The 20,092-nt window shown below is 38.7% G+C and overlaps 1 protein-coding gene across 1 annotated transcript; it reads right to left on the reverse strand.

Annotated features, from left to right (window-relative positions):
* Positions 1–626: 626 nt before the first annotated feature.
* lrit3 (leucine-rich repeat, Ig-like and transmembrane domains 3) lies at positions 627–17,665 on the reverse strand. The gene is made up of 4 exons (XM_002934250.4): positions 17,427–17,665; positions 15,097–15,569; positions 4,497–4,808; positions 627–1,888 (listed from the first exon to the last, which is right to left on the reverse strand). Exons 1-4 carry the CDS (start codon positions 17,540–17,542, stop codon positions 831–833), a joined length of 1,959 nt encoding a protein of 652 aa, XP_002934296.2. The 5' UTR covers positions 17,543–17,665; the 3' UTR covers positions 627–830.
* Positions 17,666–20,092: the final 2,427 nt, after the last annotated feature.

The following is a 20,092-nucleotide window of genomic DNA, read 5'->3' on the forward strand; positions in this document are numbered from 1 at the left end:
TGCCAATTCAGATTTATTTCCTGCTCCAGTACAAGCAACAACATTTTAATAGTAGGAGGTGAGCGGGATTCTGATGTGGCAAAACCTTATCAGAGTGACTGAACATGTAATATAGCTCTTCAGCTGCAAGTAGCCAGAGTCAGAGACCATAATGATAGTCATATAAAAGCACGGAATCCACGCTTGCTTGCCAAACACACCCAGTGAGGGGCACAGCTGCAGATTCTGCTGTTTGAAAATGTAAAGGAAGGATGAGGAAAGGTTATGTAGAACATGAACTCATTTTAATTGCTTTACATGTTCACTGAAGGAGGAGCTGTGAAGAATGAAGAATGTATTTGATCAGGCAGTGCTGAATTAGGCATGGCAAAAATGTACTTGGGGTCTGTTATATAGAAAACAAAACATTGGGATGTGAGTTGAAATACCCAGAACTCAGTAAAGTTGCAATGGTGTTAAAAACATTACAGAACACCATAAATAAAGTGCATCTTCTCACTGACTCCTGAAAATTACACTTCAGATTATATTTACATAGTGTTCATAGTGTACAGAGGCCCAGTATTGGTAAATTACACCCATAGACTTCTGTTTTGTAAATAATTGGTAAATGAAAATCAAATACACATTTCAATTATTTTTATTCCTTTTTATTGAATAACACAAAAATAAATATTTAGAATGTGCACAACTGATAAACAGAAAGCAACACGTGTGAATTGATTCTCCTTTCACCGATTCTTTTGAAAGTGATGCACTCTTGACAATTACACACTGGTCAAACAAAGAAGTAAGCATTTTCACATAATCGCATATAAAAAAAAAAAAAATTAGCAGTAATATTCTGGCCTAGAACCTTCACTTTTCCATGTAGTCTGAGAGTCCATGCTTGATCTGGAACTCAGAAGAAGTCTTTCTGATTCTGTTGTGTCCCTTCGTGTCCATAGCTCTCCTGTTGTATTTATTGCTCGTGGTCTTAATGACAAAGTTTCAAATTTCACATAAGTTTCCTTTAAAAGGTCCTCCTCCCCTGGTAACTTTGGTTTCCTTTGCAGTTTCAAAACTTTGTAAATTAAGAAAAAAATGACAGGTAAAACAATAACACAACCCACACTACTAGCAATCACCAGAACAGACACTTGAGAGCTGCTCTCAATGGGCAGAAAGGAATCTGTAGAAAATACAATACACTGGTCCTTCTTGGGCTGTGATGCTTTGGGGCACACACAGGCCATATATCTTGTGTTGGGCTCCAAACCGTCAATTGTTACTTTATTTTTACTAGGATCTGTGCTCAACTTGAGCATTTCTTCCTCGCCATATTTTGAGTACAACACAGCCAAGCTGGCGCTATTTGTGGTATTAAAAGTCTTCCAAGTCAAAGTCACCCGGTCTTCAGATTCGCTGATTACTTTTAGATTTCCCACCACTGCATTTTGTTCTGAAGTAGGTTTGTTTGCAGCCTGCTGGGTGGACATCTTAGGGTTTTTCTTTGTAGCAGGGGCTGGCTTTGGCAATTTTATCTTTGGAACTTTAGGGGTGGTGAGCACTATACTTGTTGGAGAAACTGTTGCTGTTAGTGGTGTATCTGTTTGTAGCATAGGCACTGTTGATAGCTGTAGGGGAACCCATGTTGTACTTATTTTACTCAATTCTTCCTTGGCTTCTGTTTGCATGTTACTCATTTGCTCTGCCCCCAGACGCCGGTCAAAGCGATGGGAGGAAGCTGTTGTTGTGACAACACCAACTACTATGACCGTTATTGACGCTTCTGCTACTCCTGCAAAATTTTTAGCCTTGCATCGGTATTCTCCAGCATCTTTGTATGAAATACCATTCATACTTAGAATGGACCATCTCACACCATCTGTTGGAGTCTCCTGAACAACTGTGAAAGATCAAGAAAACAGGTTAACTAGAGAAATGAACACAGGAAATGATCTATAAAGGGTCCTGTGTTTCTGCAACCAAGCACTTTCTTACAATATAAGACAAAGTATAAATTAATTTCATGGCAGAATATTGCGTGTTTAGAAGCTGACCATAGATTAGCATATAATATTTGTGAACAGATAGTCTTGTTTTTACCTATTAATTAAAGCAATGGAAACTGCTGTAGTAGTTGTGATCCCAAACAAAAGACTGTAGTGTATTGGCAGTGCAGTTGGCCACTAGATAGCTGGCTTCGTATTACAATCCACAGTAGAATGCTAAATAGGAGCATTACAGATTGCATTATAAAGTTGCTTCACCCATTTATTTGGCCACAGAGTATGAAAAACAGGATGGACAAACCTCCTACCGTCAGATAATAAAACTATTTTGCTTATTTTTCTCAGTTAAAACTAAATACATTTTACATACTTGTAGATTGTAAGCTCTTTTGGGCAGGGCCCTCTTCACCTCTTGTATCGGTTATTGATTGCTTTATATGTTACTCTGTATGTCCAATGTATGAAACCCACTTATTGTACAGCGCTGCGGAATATGTTGGCGCTTTATAAATAAATGTTAATGTTAATACTGAAAAAATTACAGGAAGGCAACTTGCAGCCTTAATGTTGCCATTAACCAGGAGACCCCCATGTGCTATTTGTATGATTGTTCCTCAGGCTGAGCATACAGATAGCGCAAAAGGGGCCACACAGTATGGCGGCCTTTCTATTCTCCCAGACTTTAGACTGTTTGGAAAGGCAGAAAGGGAAGATGATCTGTGGCTCCCCTTCACTTTCTTATCTGCTGAGACACCATAAACTAGAGAGCCATTTGTGCACAGTTCCTCCTGCCCCCAAACAAGATCAGTAGTATATAATGGCAATTTATCACCTTCTGTCTGTTATAACATTGTCAGGATTTAGCCACTGTCATTTATACAAGCCAGGAAAATTACATTTTCTTAGAATGCTTTACTTGAGGTAATTATGTGTGTGCATTAAGTCCATGTCAGATTGCTGATAACGCCCAGGGAGTAGGAAAGTTTGTAGCCTGTGCTGCACTGAAGCTCAGCAGCTCCTTCCCTCCAGCTCTTGATAGAAGCCTAAAATGCCAGTGGAACACAGACAGCTGTATGCAGAGCAGCATGTCATTGGAGACGCTGCATGTGTATTCAGTTAACTCTGGCACTATCAGGGCGTCCATCAGGAGCTGCTGAACTGGAGGCATCAACTTTTGAACAGCTGAAAATGGAAAATTTAAAGGGAAATAGAAACTCTCAAAACAATTCAATGTAAAATTGTTTGGAATGCTCTCCTGGGCAGATTTGCAATGTACATTGAGTATTTCTTTTTCTATTTATTTTAAGATATTAGCCATTTTTAAACCGTCAACATAATGAATAATGAAAAGTACCATCTGCTGATCAGTTCTGCCCACCACATTAAAGAAGAAAAAAGTCATTTGATGTCATTATGCTTAGAATAGAGCAGATAAAGTTATCTCTGCTCTTTTATAAGCACAGCAATATCAAAAGACTATTTTGTTTGACATATTATTCCCTTTAAAATAGGGAGAAGATTACTTATTACAACACACACTTTTCGGTGAGTCATGTGACGCAAGTTACATCTCTGAAGGCATCACTAACCTATTACAAGAATTTATATTATTTGTTATATAATTGTTGTATATCATTACTGAGATTAGTCACAGGCGAGTTTCATGACCTTCTATACCTTTATTATATATTGATGCATAAGTTATTCATATGGGGGGAACCTTCTATCATCCATATGATTTGTAATTAAAAGAAAATGCTTAAAAAGATCTAATGAATTAAAGTCTATTTTGTATTACATATTGAATAATGTACCCCCTATTGTAAAATATGAGGATTTGAAGTCACAGAGGAGTTCCTTGACCACATTAAATCCCGAGGTCAAAAGCCAAGTGCTTTTATACAAGTTATGGAACTCTGAGGTGACTTTTAATATCCTCATATTTTTTAATTTATTATAATACACAAGTTTTAGTGACAGAAATGACATTGCTAAGCACTGATTAAAACTTACGACATCACTAAGCACTGTTTGTAAGGATATACGTTTCATGATATTCATGGCTTTTGTGTATTATATTCAGGCAATATTTTTCAAAAGAGCTGTCTCTATTGTAAGGCTTTTATAAAAACGTTTACATTCCATTACTGAGATCATTCTATTGCCCTCAAAAGCAGTTTATAAAGCATTTATTTACAAATATGAAGAGACTAACATAAATGACAACTTTATAAAATACTTTAGAACTACAAAGTAGTATTTAAAATGACTTCCTAGTGTTCGTATAGTGTTCAACATAAGCATTACTAGTCATTGGACAGATTTAAACAGGGCAAGTCTTGTTAACATTTTATTTGCTCTTTTAAGCTAAGCTCAGCTGCCCAGTTCTGCTGCTGGTTTGGTCTTAGTTTTATTCCCTTTAATATTCATCCTTCTTAACTACATCATTGTATGGGAAAGTGTCATGTGATAAAACCAAAGCAGCGATTACATGAATATTACCTGTATAATTTGCTGCTGAATTGTTTGTTCTGCTCCAAAGTAACTGTGGAGTGGGGTTTCCTGAGGCATCACATCGCAGTAGCACATTACTGCCCAGTGGAGATGTAATTTTCGTGGCTGAAGTCATCACTGAGGGTTTGAGACACATCTCCTGTTCTAACTCAACTCTTTGGAATAAAAAGCCTGCCAAAGTGTCAGGGCCACTGCAGACAACGAAAGAGTCAAGAAAAGTTATGTGTGGGTCTGTTGTTTTTGAGAGTTCAATCAGCTTTGAAATACGACAGTCACAGAACCATGGATTATCTTGTAGCCCTATAAAAGAAACAACACAAAAAACGAACACATGAGAACTCGACTCAATGTATCTAACATGAAAATGCAGGGGGTGGTGAGTAAAATGTTGCTTACAAGCCACTGGTTGGGGATCACTGATGAAATTTATCATGACCACAGCATGGCTGCAGCAAGCACAGAAAGCAGCTTTTCACACTTATATAATTGCACGAACTGCTAATATTTTGAAATCTAAAAAAACTAGACAACAAAAGTACCATAAAAAGTATAATAGCATCTTAAATGTTAATAATACATTGTTATAATTTACCCTATAGGTCCCCTTCAAAGTATCATAATAAGAACAGTGACTGTAGCTTAATAACCTTCAGCTTTGACTCATATGTTTTACTCTAGTATGACTAAATACAGCTTTGCAATGGGTACCTGCAATGGCAACTTTAGCACCTATGTTAATTTCTCAATTGCCACCTCAGACCCAATCTTTAAAGAAATTCTTTGCAATTCCCCTTAAAGACATACTTTTTATAGACTGGACAAAGAAATATTAAGAAGTACAGTTATATGACCTCTTATCCAGAATGCTCAGGACCTGGGGTTTTCTGGATAAAGGATCTTTCTATAATTTAGGTCTCCATACTTTAAGACTACTATAAAATCATTTAAACATTAAATAAACCAAACAGAACTGTTTTGCATCCAATAAGGATTAATTCTATCTTAGTTGGAATCAAGTACAAGGTACTGTTTTATTATTACAGAGAAAAGGGAAACCATTTTTAAATAAATGTAATTATTTGAATAAAATGGAGTTTATGAGAGATGGCCATTCTGTAATTTGGACCTTTCTGGATAATGGGTTTCCGGATAATGGATCCTATACCTGCATACAATTTGAGAAATTAAAATTCTTCATAAAAGAGAAAAGATTCATTATTACAATTTCAACCATTAAACCAAACTCTATGAACCAACAGGAAAACAGGAAAGGATAGGTCACAAGTGTGAGCTATATATGATGAACTCTGTGTTGTACTGGGATTAAAGAACAGTTCAGTGTAAAAATGAAACTGAGTAAAACAGATAGAGTGTGCAAAATAAAAAATATTTCTATTATAATTAGTTAGGCAAAAATGCCTACATAATCTACAAAGGCTGGAGTGAGCAGATATCTAACATAATAGCCAGAACACTTCTTCCTGCTTTCAGCTCTCTGTTCTCTTAGTCAGTGACTTCAGGGGAGGGGGCACATGGGACCCCAGTTAGTTTGTGAGCACACAGGTCAGATTCAAAAGCAAACTAACAGTTATGTCCCATATGGCCCCCCCTCGAGTCACTGATTGGTTACTGACTGCTAACAGCTTAGAGAAATGTAAAGGAGGCAGTAGTGTTCTGGCTTTTATGTTAGATATCCATTCACTCCAGCCTTTATAGATTACATTTTTGGCTAACTAACTATGTTAAAAAATATATATATTTTGCGCAGTCTATCTATTTTACCCAGTTTCATTATTCTGAACTGTTCCTTTAAGAAAGGCAAAAATAATAGGACCCATTTATTATGGATACAGACACAAGCTCTGGTCTGGGGCACTGAGAGAAGCCATTAGAGCCCATACATGGAGAACTTGTATCTGTACCAATTGCAGGGGGGGAAGTTATGAGTCAAGTGGTAATTATACCTGGCTTTTAAGGGCACCATAAGGGGAAGAAAGGTAAAAAATCATACACCCAATTCAATTTTACAGGCTTTTAGGCTGTTATTCTGAAGAGTATTGTCTGAGCTCTCTTCAACTTTTGAGGTAATTTTTTAAAGGAACACTGTCATGAGAAAACATGTTTATTCAAAACAATCAGTTAATAGACCTTCACTATTGCAGAATCCTGCATTGAAATCCATTTAAAAAATGCAAACAGATATTTTTAAATTTAATTTTGAAATTTCACATGAACCTAGCCATATTCTTCATTTCCCAGGGTGCCACAGCCATGTGACCTGTGCTCTGATAAACATCAATCATTCTTTACTGCTCCGCTGCAAGTAAGAGTGATATCACCCCTCCCTTTCCCCCCCAGCAGCCAATCAGCAGAACAATAGGAAGGGAGCAAGATAGCAGCTCCCAGTAGATATCAGAATAGCACTCAATAGTAAGAAATCCAAGTCCATCTTGGGCTTGGGAGTGCTGGCTCCTTCTGAAACCTCAGACTCAGGCACAATGCACTGAGATGGCTGCCTACACACCAATATTGGATGTATAAGGTAAAAAAAATTCTAGCACATAGCTACTAAGAATAACTGTGGAAAAATGAGAACACAATTACACCAAGGCATAAATGGTATTTGACATGACATCAAAGTTTTAAGTAGCAACAGTGGCTGGCCAACACCAAACCCCACCCCAGACAGGCCCTTGGCCCCACTCGCCCCCCTTCCCTAACCTCCTTTCCAATAAGTCAGACAACTCAGGCACTTGCACTACGCCCACCCCAATGACTGCATGCTCGACTGGCATAAATACCAGTGTCAGTACACAGAAGACATATGTGCCTAGCTCCCCCATGCTGTTGCACCCTGGGCATGTGTCTCTTCTGCCTACCCCTAGTTACGGCCCTGACTAACAATGTATATGAACTGCATCAATAAGCGCAACTACTGTGTCCTTGTTTCATTTGTAAATAAGCGCTTATGTCTTTTGAGAGATCCTGACATACAGTATATCTCATAAATCAATGAGCATACTAGAAATACTAAGCACTGTTGTTGCCTGCATGTTGGTTTATAGAAATGTTTTAATGAATAAAATTGTTCAGTGTCCTTTGGTAACCATCATAAAGAGTGAATTGAGCACCTTCATGCGCACAATTGTAAAAGTCCATCACTTTGTATCATAATTTTAATCACTATGTTACTTTGCATAATAATTTTGCTTTAAAATTAAATTAGTGGACAAAAGGGTTACTCCAGAACATGTAACTTGCTTTGTGGGTTTTTATGTGTAATGAATTAAATGACACTGTACAATATAATTCAGCCTACCCTGTGCAGCATAAAAGGTCTGTTAATTAATTTAAAAGCTTTAAAACAAGGTAAAATGAGGACTGAGCCAAAGGCTTATGTTTTTTTTACTCACATGACTGGGTTTAAATGATGTCTGAAGTGCAAAACTACTAATTGATAAATCCCTGATAATCCTGCCTTTCATAACACAGTATTAACTATCTGTGCTGTCTCAGACATTAACAAAAGTAAATAATATACCTGAAAGCATCTGTAAGTGTTGGAAGTGTTGATGTTTATTAAATACTGCACAGCAAATGTAGGCAAATTACCCTATATAACGGTAAAGCATGACTCAAGGACCCCCAATGAGCCAATCCCTGCTCCCACACTGCCCCAGCCAACAACGTTCTTGCTCTGCTGTGCTACTTACTTTGTTGTTAAAAATTAAAGATGGCCATGCATTCCACTGTACTGAACACATGGCCATGTTTAATTTTTAATAGTGTAGCAAGTAGCACAGTGGAGAGAGGTAGTGGCTGGGGGGTGGCTAGCTTGCAGGCAGGTAGAAGGGTGCAACAGGGTCAAGGCCCACCAGGATTTTTCCTGGTATCCCGGTGGGCCAGCTATTGCAACAAATAAGTTTATGTTTTTCAATATTTGGTGGTTTTGGTGTTTAGCAGTTTTAGACAATTTAGACTAATAATATCAGCATTGGCCTCACAGCCTGTGAAGGTTAAGGGTGTCAGTGACCCAATTTTTATGCACTTTCTGTATTCAGTTATCCCTCAGGTTGTTGACTTGGTTGAACCAAAAGCTTGCTATTAGCAGTAACCACCAGAAATAGAAAATTAGTATAAATTGGCATTTACATAAAGTCAAAGACAAGAGGTCCTCTGTACTCACCAATTATCAATATGATAAGGACATTGAGACATTTTTATGGTTATGTAATAAAAGGCATTAAATTTGCCCAGCAGCTCATAATAACCAATAATAATAACCCATAATAACCAATCAGCAGGTAGAATTTACTGGTCACCTGTTTAAAACAAAGAATCTTATTGGTTTTTATTGGAAAGGCTGTACAGAGTGCCTCCAACATATATTTATGTATGTATAACTGTCTGTGTATAATACTTTGGACCTTGATTATAGAGATTCAGATAGAATAAATGCTCTTTTGTAAATAACACACTATGGGGCAAATTTATTAAAATGGGAGATTAGAGCTCACCACAGTAAAACACACGCACTTTCCATTCATTTCTATGGGATTTTTAGAAGTGCATTTTTTAAATGGTGAACTCTAACTTTCACCTATTAATAAATACATTTCCAATAATCCCATAGGAATGAATAGAATTTTTCTAATCTCAGATTTTGATAAATCTGCCCCTATGACTATGATAGGAAATCAGCCCTGACATCTATAACCTACATTGCTCATAGAACTCCCACACTGATATCTACAGGCAACTATATGTAAAATTGTAAGTGACTGCAAACATGAACATCTTGCACACTCTGATATACTTTATTAACTGAACCCCTGTGTGGCATACCTGCAGTTAGCTTTAGCAATACAATGTAAAATTAACTCACATAAATTCCTGAAAGACAGTGTTCAAAAGGTATAGTCATGGAGGTAAACAAATACTGTTCTTTATTTCAGAAACAAGGAAATTGTAATTCAAAAGATATTTCTCTAGGAACCCATAACCCACTCTTTGCTGGAATCACAATGACATGCTTAGGAAATCTGATATAAACAAGTTGTAGGACATATGAAAGAAATTAGATTAGAGGGGTTAGTATTTAAAGCTTACAATTAAGCAAAATTCTGTTTGTTTTTATTATAATGTGTGCTTCTGTTTATCCAGTTGACTTTTGGATTTTCTGCCTTATGCTCATGCCACACGTTCCAGGGCCGAATTCCACACCATGTGTCTGTACCCGAGCCAAAGCAATGGCTTTGGGTGAAGGCACAGTAAAAACTAATGCCAGGGGCTGATTCTTGCATTAGCTTAAAGTACAAATGTTGAGCTATGTGTCTATTTCTATTCCTGCTGTTTTTGGGGGTCACTTACCACTGATATATCAGTTTTTGGGTGTTTCAACATAACTATTGACAGGGGGGTCTCCTGCAATTGTATGCAATATTAAAGCATATAAAGGAATGTCATTTGGGATAGAACGTTGCCGTAAGTGCTACACAAGCAACTAGCTTGTACCAAACAAATTAAGCACTAACTATCTTTTGTGCCATAAGTATAGCTGCACAGGAAATTACACAATACATATGAACAATTTAATAAAAGCACAAATATAGTTTGTATACTATGTGCCAAAGTAGATGTATGTTACTTTGTAGAGGTAGTTTACTAAAGGTGGCCACACACGTGGTGATCTGCGATCGTCAGACCTGCCACTAACGTTCAGGGCTGAAACGGCAGATAAGGAGGTAGAAACAATAGGATGTCTACCTCCTTCTGCCGATTCAGCCCTGACGGCAGATTTTGCTCAGGCACCTTCTATGGCGCCCAATCAAAATCTTTTCACTGGGCCGATCGGCGAGTCGACCGATATCAGCAGCCTCCTGCGATACCGGTCGACTCGCCAACTTGCCATACACGCACCGAATATCGTACGAAACGAGGTTTCGTACGATATTATCAGTGCGTGTATGCCCAGCTTAAGACCAGGGAAGAAGTGCAAGAGCTGCTTACCAGTCGCCACCAACCTAAACACACCTCACCCCCATGCAGAAAACTTTCTATTTCTTCCTGACTACAGTTTGGAGTAGTGGAGGCAGAAGTAGGCCTGCGTTTTTTACTGATATCCTGCTGGCCTAATATGACACTTCATGTCTGAGTGATATGCAAGTTAGGGGACAGTTAGAGGGCTCTCATAATTACAGTTTACACTTGCTTTGTAAATGAGCCGTATATTTCCTAGGACCCTGGCAATTACACTGCTACATTTTAGCAAACCTATGTTAGTAAATTAGCCACTAAGTCAATTTATGTGCAAATACTGATTGAATTTCTGCTTGTTGGAAGTGATTACCACTGTATTTGCAGTTGTCTGTTAGCAAACTTATGAGCTTGTTCTGCCTGCAGCTATCCTGAGTAGGTACTTGTCATTTGTGAGCATCTGCATAATAAACATTTCACTGATTGAGGAATGATGTTTGTATGCAGATCTAGACTATTTGGATGGCTTGGATATACATTTGATGATCCACTGAGATGTCATCTGAGAAAGTGGTGGTAGTTCCAGGGTTCCCCAGTGTCAATAGGTGCACTTTTGCACAGTCCATCAGAGTAGACTGGATGGATGAAATGGCACATAGCTCAACTATAAAGAAGTGCAAAAATTGTACTTGGATGCAAGAAATTTTAATGTCCTGAAAGACAGAAACTTTACTCAAAAGTATAAAGCATAAAAGCATGTATTTCCTAATCTTTATTCCAGAAACAATCAAATCAAAGAAATTGTAATAGAAAAACATATTCTATTCCACATGAAAACAGAGTTCCTTCTGAGCTGAGGCCAATGGAATTTAAGTATAGTCCATTCAATGACAAAATTACAATAGCATCTTGGGGTGGGGGGGGGGGAGAACATGTCAGGGAACATGTAAACAAGTTGTAGTAAAGAAATGTTTCATGTGATACTCTATACTAATATATGTTTTATAGTAACATAAATATAGAAGCCAGGGATATGAATTATCAAATGATCTAGACCTACATCTTCCCTGTAGGGCAGCACAACTGCTCTATTTGATGGACAACGGGACTTGCTTGTCCTTGCTAGTCCCTTACTAATTATGTCTCTGAAACATGTGCTGCAGACCTGTGTGGCTTTCTGATCTCCTGAAACTAATGACCAAACATTTAAAAGGGCTTCATACAACCAGACCGTGTAGGTCAGAACCAGACAGCTGGCAATATCTGGGAGAAGCCTAAATGCAAATTAAACTGGAAATCTCACATAAGAAGCTAATCTTCCCTCACCCATATGTACATTTCACTGTGAAGTACAGAGATTAGTTTTACACTCTCGCTGCCAATGGATTAATCCCTAAACAATCCTGTAAAAGAATAAATACGTTATGATTCAATTAGACTTTTTTTTAAAGGCTTAGTACAAGGCAATACCTTTGCTGGCATCATTTTATACCATTTCTTTGTAAAGACTATAAGCAATCATGGGGGATTGTTCTTGCCCGTGTTATGCCAGAGATAATCCATTAATGGCCTGTTTTGTCTGACCAACTCCCCAGTGATGTCATCCAGTGGATCAACAGGCTGTGAAGTGTGAAAATAAAGCCGAGAACATAGGAAGCTTGGGCAAATATAAAACAGTTAACAGAGTTAGTGTCTCCTTTATAAATGCTTGGAAAATGCAAGCAAATCACATGAGTTACTGATCCTCTGACGATATACTGACGATGGCTAATAAATACATTCTATAATGAGCAAACTTTGTCATCTGTTTTCACTGAATTACTTAGCCAGCTTAGACCTAGCAACATCCCAGTATTTACAAAACCTTTTATGTGCAGTAAAGTAGTGATAACTAAATAATACTTCAGATTTATAAATAGATCTCTCAAATTCAATTCCGTTTTCCTTGTCAGACCAACCAGGTCATGCTTCTACCCCTTTAACATTTCATAACTAAGTTACTTTATACTGCATCCTATTGAGCAGGGGTACTTCTGCCATAAGGAGAGTCACCAGTGGCGGCAAAAAGCCATTCCTTAACGGCTCTTCTAGTGTAGAACCCCCAGGACCCCTCCAGCGCAGGAAAGGTGAGCACAGGGAGGCGGCATCGCAGGAGCCGCCTCAGGGTGGCTCAGGAGTGAGAAATGCCCTGCAATTGAGCATATTATAACCTGCCGGTGACTTCAGCCAGCATTGAACCGGGAAGTTATTTCACAGCTCTGGATGCCCTATATCAGGGATCCCCAACCTTTTTTTACTCGTGAGCCACATTCAAATGTAAAAAGACTTGGGGAGCAACACAAGCATAAAACATGTTCCTGGGGTGTCAAAGAAGGGCTGTTATTGGCTATTTGATAGCCCCTATATGGACTGGAAGCCTACATAAGGTTCTGTTTGGCAGTACATCTGGTTTGTATGCAACAAAAACTTACCTCCAAGAATTCAACTGCTTTGAGGCCACTGGGAGCAACATCCAAGGGGTTGGAGAGCAACATGTTGCTCACGAGCCACTGGTTGGGGACCACTGCCCTATATTGTTGTAGCCAGTGCATAACATGCTAGATCAAGAGTACAAGTGTTCTTTGTAAGCCAGCAACCATTTTTTAGGAGAAGAGAGATATGCTGCATGAAGTCAAACTAACACAGATGTCAGCAAAACACTAGCATAATGGGGCTTTCTGTCTCAGGACAAAGAACTCCTATATCACAGTTACCTAAACTTTTTAGGGTGACCCTTATCGGGGGGCAAAAGAATGGATAAGGAGACAACCGTAATAGCAGTTGATATCATTGGTAAATGCACTGTTTTAGATACTCTATCTGGGTGACGGTTATAAAATTCTTTGGTGAACTAAGGGAACCTAACCAAAAGTAGGACTCCAAGTCTGAAAAATTCTTGTCTTGATACATTAAGTTTCACATCAATTTCACAGTTTTGTAAGAGCTATCACCACCCATTTTCCAATTTGAATGCCCAGCTTCACGAAATGTTATGTAGTATAATGGGCTCATTTATGAACACAAGGGCTATTCATTAAATGTAATTGCATCCAAACATGCTTCTTATACTTCCTCATTGTTGCGCTGAGTGCCCATTCATTCATTACGAAAATCATGTAAAAGTGTGCGTACTCATGCAAGGCAACCCTGGAACCACCACCAACCTGAAAAGGTTCTAATTCCAGGGTCCCCACAGTGGCCTGCATAAATAAGTGTAATAGACCTGCACGCAAAGTACTACAAGTTACAACATTTAAATGCCAAATTCTGGAAGCAACAATTTTCCTACTACAAAATTTTTAGTCACAACAATTAATGAACAAACCATAGAAACACTGCCCTAGCAGTACACTCTGCTGGAGAAACATGTTTTTTCTCCTATCCTCATCTTCTGAGCTCAGTTTAACCATTACAGCACTCATTCCAAGGAAGGAAGTTCTGAATTCTTCATTGCATGAATTTAACAGCACACATGTGCTGTTTGTAAATGTAAATGTCACAAGATGTGTGAGAAGAGCACTTTGGATGTGTGTAATTGCATCCCTTAGTCCTCATTCGAGAAGCAGTTGCATCCAAACTTGTACCTGGTTTTCGCACATAACACCCTGTCCTTCTCTCAGTAAGGGAGACCTACAATGTGTATCTTATTTTTTTATCAGGGAGAGGCAATACATCTTGCAGATGATATTTAGCTGCCAATACACAGGCCTGCCCAATTGGATTGCCTGTTTATTGAGGACTGCATCAGCAGGTTGATGCAGTCCTTGTCCAGTAGGTCTCCATGGGCCCTGCTGTATGATCAGCCTTATTTGCCCCAAATGAATGGATCAGACAATGTATGGCCAGCTTAGGGTATTGGTACAAAGGGACATTAGTCGCCCATGATAAATCTTTGTTCCAACGGGCCAGTGGGAAAGCATTCCCAAGAGATAAGTTGCCTGTGGTAGTAAAGATTTATTGTGGGCTACTAATCCTCTGGTGTGCCAGTATCCTTGCCAGGACCCATGCACTAAGCATTTGTACACTGAGCAATGTACAAGTTAGAGTACAGTCCTGTCAAGTGCAGAGTCCTGTAATTAATGCCTTCCCTGTACTAAATGCCTGCCTTGGGGCTGATTGTGGTCATTAAACCACATAAAAACATAAAAAAAACCATAAACCACAGGACAACATGCACAGTGTAAAAAAAAGTCAAAAACACAGAACACAAAAAAGTGTCACAGGCACACAGAAAACAACAAAGTTGTTACAAAAAGTGCACAAACCTCATGCAACCCACATTTAAATTATCATAAGTTACAAACTCTATTCTTCTAACACATGGCTGCCCAGCTGGGAGCTAGACCCAAACCTAATCATGGACTGCAATACATTCTGTATTTCTCACTATGTTTCTATTTAATGTATCTCCCTAAGCAAATGCTATAATGGGTAATCATCCCACTACATGGACAAAGCAGAACTGGGTAGCACCACACTAACAAAGTATAATTGTTTGTCACATAAACAGCACTTTGCCATGTTGACCTTTCTCTGCTGCAATAATATGTAGGAAATATCTGATCTGACTTACCCAGTATAACTCTCTGAGTTAATAAATCAGAGCTTATCAGGGATTTATCAGAGAATGGAGGCCATATATCCAATAGGTCTGAGGGGAGAGTTGTCAGTTTGTTGCTTGACAGATCCAAATAGGTAATGTTCCTCAGGTACCGGGCTGATTCTGCTGGAATACTTGCTATCTTATTGTTATGAAGGTCCAAGGTCCGTAGACTTGGCATCTCTGCTAAAGATTCCCATGGGAACACAGATATTGCATTCCCATCCAAGCGTAACTCATGTAGTTGCTTCAGATTGTAAAAACTGCTGGAGTCAATGCTGGAAATGCTATTGTAGGTAACCCAAAGGTATTTTAAATCCACCAGGTAATAGAAGGCTTCTGTGGGAATTTTTCGTATTACTGTCTTTTCAATGCGGAGCTTCACAGTATCAACAGGAACATTGACGGGGATGTCAAACATATCAGGATCATTACACAGAACAGACCTAATATACAAAATATGTTATAAAACTTGTTACAGCAAAAGATTCCATTTAAGAGAAATTACATGCTGTACATGTCATGGCTACAAAAAAAAAACAGTACTGAAAATTGTCTGTACTTGTGTTTTAGCAAGGACTGCTCTCAGTATTGTCTATGGCAGGGAATTTTCTGGCACTTTGTAGAGGCGACAAGGAGCTGGCTACAAGTAACTGTGTGTCACAGCCCTTACACAGGTGACATATATCAATTTCCAGCTTTGAGGGGGCTTAAAATTGTATACAATTAATTATCTCATCCACCAGTACAATAGTGCAGCCTTATGCAGGCATCATTTGGATCAATAATCGCTAACTGTGTAAGGAATATTGTAATCATTCAATGTCAGTATGACAATTATCTTTTCATGCCAAGAAATATTGCAAGAAAGTAGCTGGGAATGCTGTGCAGGGCTGCGCACCATCAGCAAAACCAGCGGAGACCCTTGCTCCTGAACACTACTATATGCATTACAACAGTGGTTTCTGGGACAAAGATGCTGAGATCCCTGAATCACATGCTAAGGCCTTTGCTGCATGTTGGGCTACACAACTGACATTCTAATGCTTCCAGGAAATCAGCATCTTGGTTGGGAGCGCATCTAACTTTCTAATCTGTGCAGCACCCTACCCCACAGCAGGTAAGCCTTGTATTTATCCTGTAGTAAGGAGACAACCCCTCAATAAATGTCTACATAATACAGGGCCACTTTAGTCCCTTTCATTACTTGTGTTGCCCCAGCCGTTAATAGCCAGGTGTAATTATTTTTCAAGCATTCCTCATTATTTTCATTTCATTTGTTTTGCTTGTTCTACTTTGCATACCTTTTTAATGTGTTCCACCTTTACTACTATGTTCCACACTACAGGTAGGAGACCTATTATCCAGAAAGCTTGGGACCTGGGGTTTTCTGGATAAGGGATCTTTCTGTAATTTGGGTCTTCATACCTAAAGTCTGCTAAAAATCATTTAAACATTAAATAAACCCAATATGATTGTTTTGCCTCCAATAATGGTTAATTATAGCTTAGTCCCATATCTGTATTACCAGTAAGAGACTCTAGGGCTGATTCACTAAGGTGCGTTAAAACAAGCGCTATTTATAGCATGTGTTAAAAATTTTATTGCATCTAATTTTTCGCATCCTAACACACGATTCACTAAAAGGATACTTGCGTTAATTTAGACGCGATGCTGTTTGTGTTAATTAAGTCGCGAAGACTATTTTTGTGCAGTATTTGATGCAACGCGCACTAATTAACGCAGCATGCACAAATTGTCACTGCGTGCGAAAAAACGCATGCCATATTAGCCATACACGCCATTACTTTCGTAAAACTACTGTCTGAAAATGACCATTTCCCTGCAAACTGGAGGCTACATCACTGTAGGGCCAACACATACTTGAATAAATCCCACTGCAAAGTCCATATTGTGTTGCCAAAAGCTCATGAACTGTACTTTTCTATAATTACCACCTGCCCCAAGTAGGTGTTAATTTTCGCACAGACTAATGCGATATTTAGTGCGTCTGTGAGGGTGTTTGTGAATCATGCATTAGTATTATTTCTGTGCACTAATTAACGCAATGCGTCAAGATTAATGCATTCGGTTGTGCACTATTTAACGCACGCGATATGCGACTTAATGCCTGTGATAATACTTTAGCGAATCGCGCTGTTTTTTCGCGTCAATTTTAACACAAAAAAAACATGCGATAACTCTTATCTCACTTTAGTGAATCAACCCTTCTGTGTGCATTGCTAATAGTTGCAAACTGTAATAGCATCAACAAATATGAAAAACAGGTAAAGGTCACCTACCTTGATCCAGTTCCATCACTTCTGCCGTGGAAAATACAGGTACATTGTGACGGGCAAAATGCTTCCAGTTTTCCAGCAAGTAGTGTGACCATATAAAGATAAATAAACAAACACATGGTTTCAAATAATCAGCAATAAATCAAGCAATGTGTACATCGTACAGTGTTTGTGTGATCTGCTTTCTGGAAAAGGAAGCCAGAGTGGTGCCTACTCATCTAGTAATAGCTGATTACATAGGATTAACGTAGATATATCCGTCGTCTTAACCTTGAGAGATACGCTTCAAAGGGATCATAGTGGCACAGTCTGGTGTCCTGCATTGGATTGAAAGATGTGCATGGTGATTTCTCTTTTTTTTTTTATAATGAAGGGTTTTGTAAATAAAAAACAATACTAAAGATCAATTTTTACTTTTTTTAATTTGGTATATTTGTTTTAAGCATTTTGTTGGTAGCCTTTCTCTTTATATTTGACCTTAAACATATTGCTATAATTAACAAAGTTAGCAGCTGAGTGCAGTGGCCATAATCTAGCAATGCCATTGTTCAGCATTGACATAACAATTGTTGGGTAGTGCTACAGCTTGTGAGAAGATTCCAAGGAATTAACCACTCTGTAATACCTTAACTTGCTGCTTTTATGCAACGATATTTTTAACAGACCAAGGCTTTTATGAGAATTTATCCTTTGACTGCAATCTTTTTTATCCCTTTGGTATCGGTTATCTGTTGTATTTCTGTATGTTCAATGCATACAACCATGTATTGTACAGCATTTAGAAATATAATGGTGCTAAATAAATAAATGGGTTTTGGTAATAGTTGAACTTATAACTAAGTTTCATTTACTAAAGCACTGCAAACAGGCAGGTAGGGACATAGCGGCTGGCAACCCTGCTGCAGTACTCTTTTTACTGTGAGGTTAATGAGAGCAGGGCAGTTTTCAGGAGTGTGGGTGGTGCCGTTTCGGAGCAAGACCTTTGTAGGGGCAGATTAACGACTTTTCTTCCTCTTTAACCTTGTGGGCTTCCATCAGGGGGTACAGGGGTACAGCATTCATGGGCATTCAAGATGGAAAAAGAGTGATTTGTACAAGGCTTCTGCAGAAGTGGGTTGAGTTTTGGCATAATTGGGGAGTAGCCAGGTTGGACCGGGGTGTGGTCATGCATGCAAGCTACATTTTTTTTCCATTAGGGCCCCTTTTCACTTGTTATCAGGACCCATATCCCAAGGTGACTGGTGGTCTTATAATTTGGGCCCACTTGGAGGAGGGTCATGCTAACTTGGTTGTATGGGGCCCCATGATTACTGATGGAACCCTGGTTGGTGGCCTTCAGAGTTTAGAAGTATTTGGGGATTTTTGTGGATAGCAGATTTTGCAACTCTAGGTAAACAGATAATTTTACCTTTCTATAGATTCCTGGTAGAGACTCACCTTGAGTATTCAGGGTTCTGGTCTTTAATAAGGATACTAAAGACCTAGAAAGGGTGTAGAGACATGGAACTAAAGTAATGATTGGGATAATCAAGCTAGGAGAATGTCAAGTAGTGATGGGCGAAAAAATCCAGCAGGCATGGATTCGCGGCAAATTTCCGCATTTCGCCATTGGTGAATTTTTTTCTCAAAACGGGCTCCAAAATTCACCATGCGCCCAAAAAATTGTTGCGTGTCAAAAAGAATTGTTTCGCTCATCAAAAGAATTGTTGCGCGTCAAAAGAATTGTCTCTCTCATCAAAAGAATTGTCTCTTGTGTCAAAAAGAGTTGTCTCTCAGCAAAAGAATTGTCTCTCTCATCAAAACAATTGGCTCCCAAGTCTAAAAGAATCTTTCATCAAAAGAATTGTCTCGTGCCAAAAAGAATCGTCTCTCAGCAAAAGAATTGTCACTCGTCAAACATATTGTCGTGCAAAATTTTTTGACGCACAACATTTTTTCTGTTTCGCAAATTTTTCAACATTGCGCAAATCTTTTGAAACATTCACAAATTTTTCGGCGAAGTGAAACGGGACAGATTCGCTCATCACTAATGTCAAGGTATGGGTTGTTTTCTATAGAGAAGAGGCCATAATAACCCTTAGCAAGTACATTAGAGGACAGTACAGACAGACAGCAGTAGATCTTTTTTATATAGAAAAAACTTTTAGACCCAGAGGCCATCCCTTAAGATTGAGGAAATTAAATTTTATTTGAAGTAGTGAAAATTGTTCTTCAGTAAGGGCAGTGAAGTTGTGGAATGCCTTGCCCAGTGATTATGTGATGGCAGATTCTATTAAGAGTAGCTTGGGTGGCTTCTTGGATGTTTCTAGGCTGCTTCCTTAGACATCAGCAGCACCAGAACGCTGCTGGTATGTGTGTGCCTGGCAAAGTACGTGTGTGTGTTTTACTTACAGTAGTATATCTAAAGATGGCCATACACAGCAGGATTTAAGCTGCTGATTCAGGTCCTTCAAACCAATTCAGGGGAAATATCTTCTCAATTTGCGAGGTCACCAAACGAGGGGATCTTTCCCATGACATTATCATGACAAATCATGATTTTCATCAAAACACAAGTGCAACTGTGCATGTTTTGAAACATTGACCACAACTCCCTGCAGCAGCAACTAGTTAACTAAACTATAACACACAAATATAATTTCCAAATATAGTTTTATGCAATACTCTGG

The sequence above is a fragment of the Xenopus tropicalis genome, chromosome 1 (assembly GCF_000004195.4).
Source record: "Xenopus tropicalis strain Nigerian chromosome 1, UCB_Xtro_10.0, whole genome shotgun sequence".
In the NCBI taxonomy this organism is placed as follows: Eukaryota; Metazoa; Chordata; class Amphibia; order Anura; family Pipidae; genus Xenopus; species Xenopus tropicalis.

What these genes read in the sequence shown, in the direction of transcription:
- lrit3 (XM_002934250.4), bottom strand. Translation starts at nt 17,542, where the DNA reads ATGTGTTTGTTTATTTATCTTTATATGGTCACACTACTTGCTGGAAAA. An exon ending in AACTCAGAGAGTTATACTGG is followed by an intron (nt 4,809 to 15,096) that starts GTAAGTCAGATC and finishes TTTCTTTTATAG; the next exon opens with GGCTACAAGATAATCCATGG. An exon ending in TTCAGCAGCAAATTATACAG is followed by an intron (nt 1,889 to 4,496) that starts GTAATATTCATG and finishes GATCTTTCACAG; the next exon opens with TTGTTCAGGAGACTCCAACA.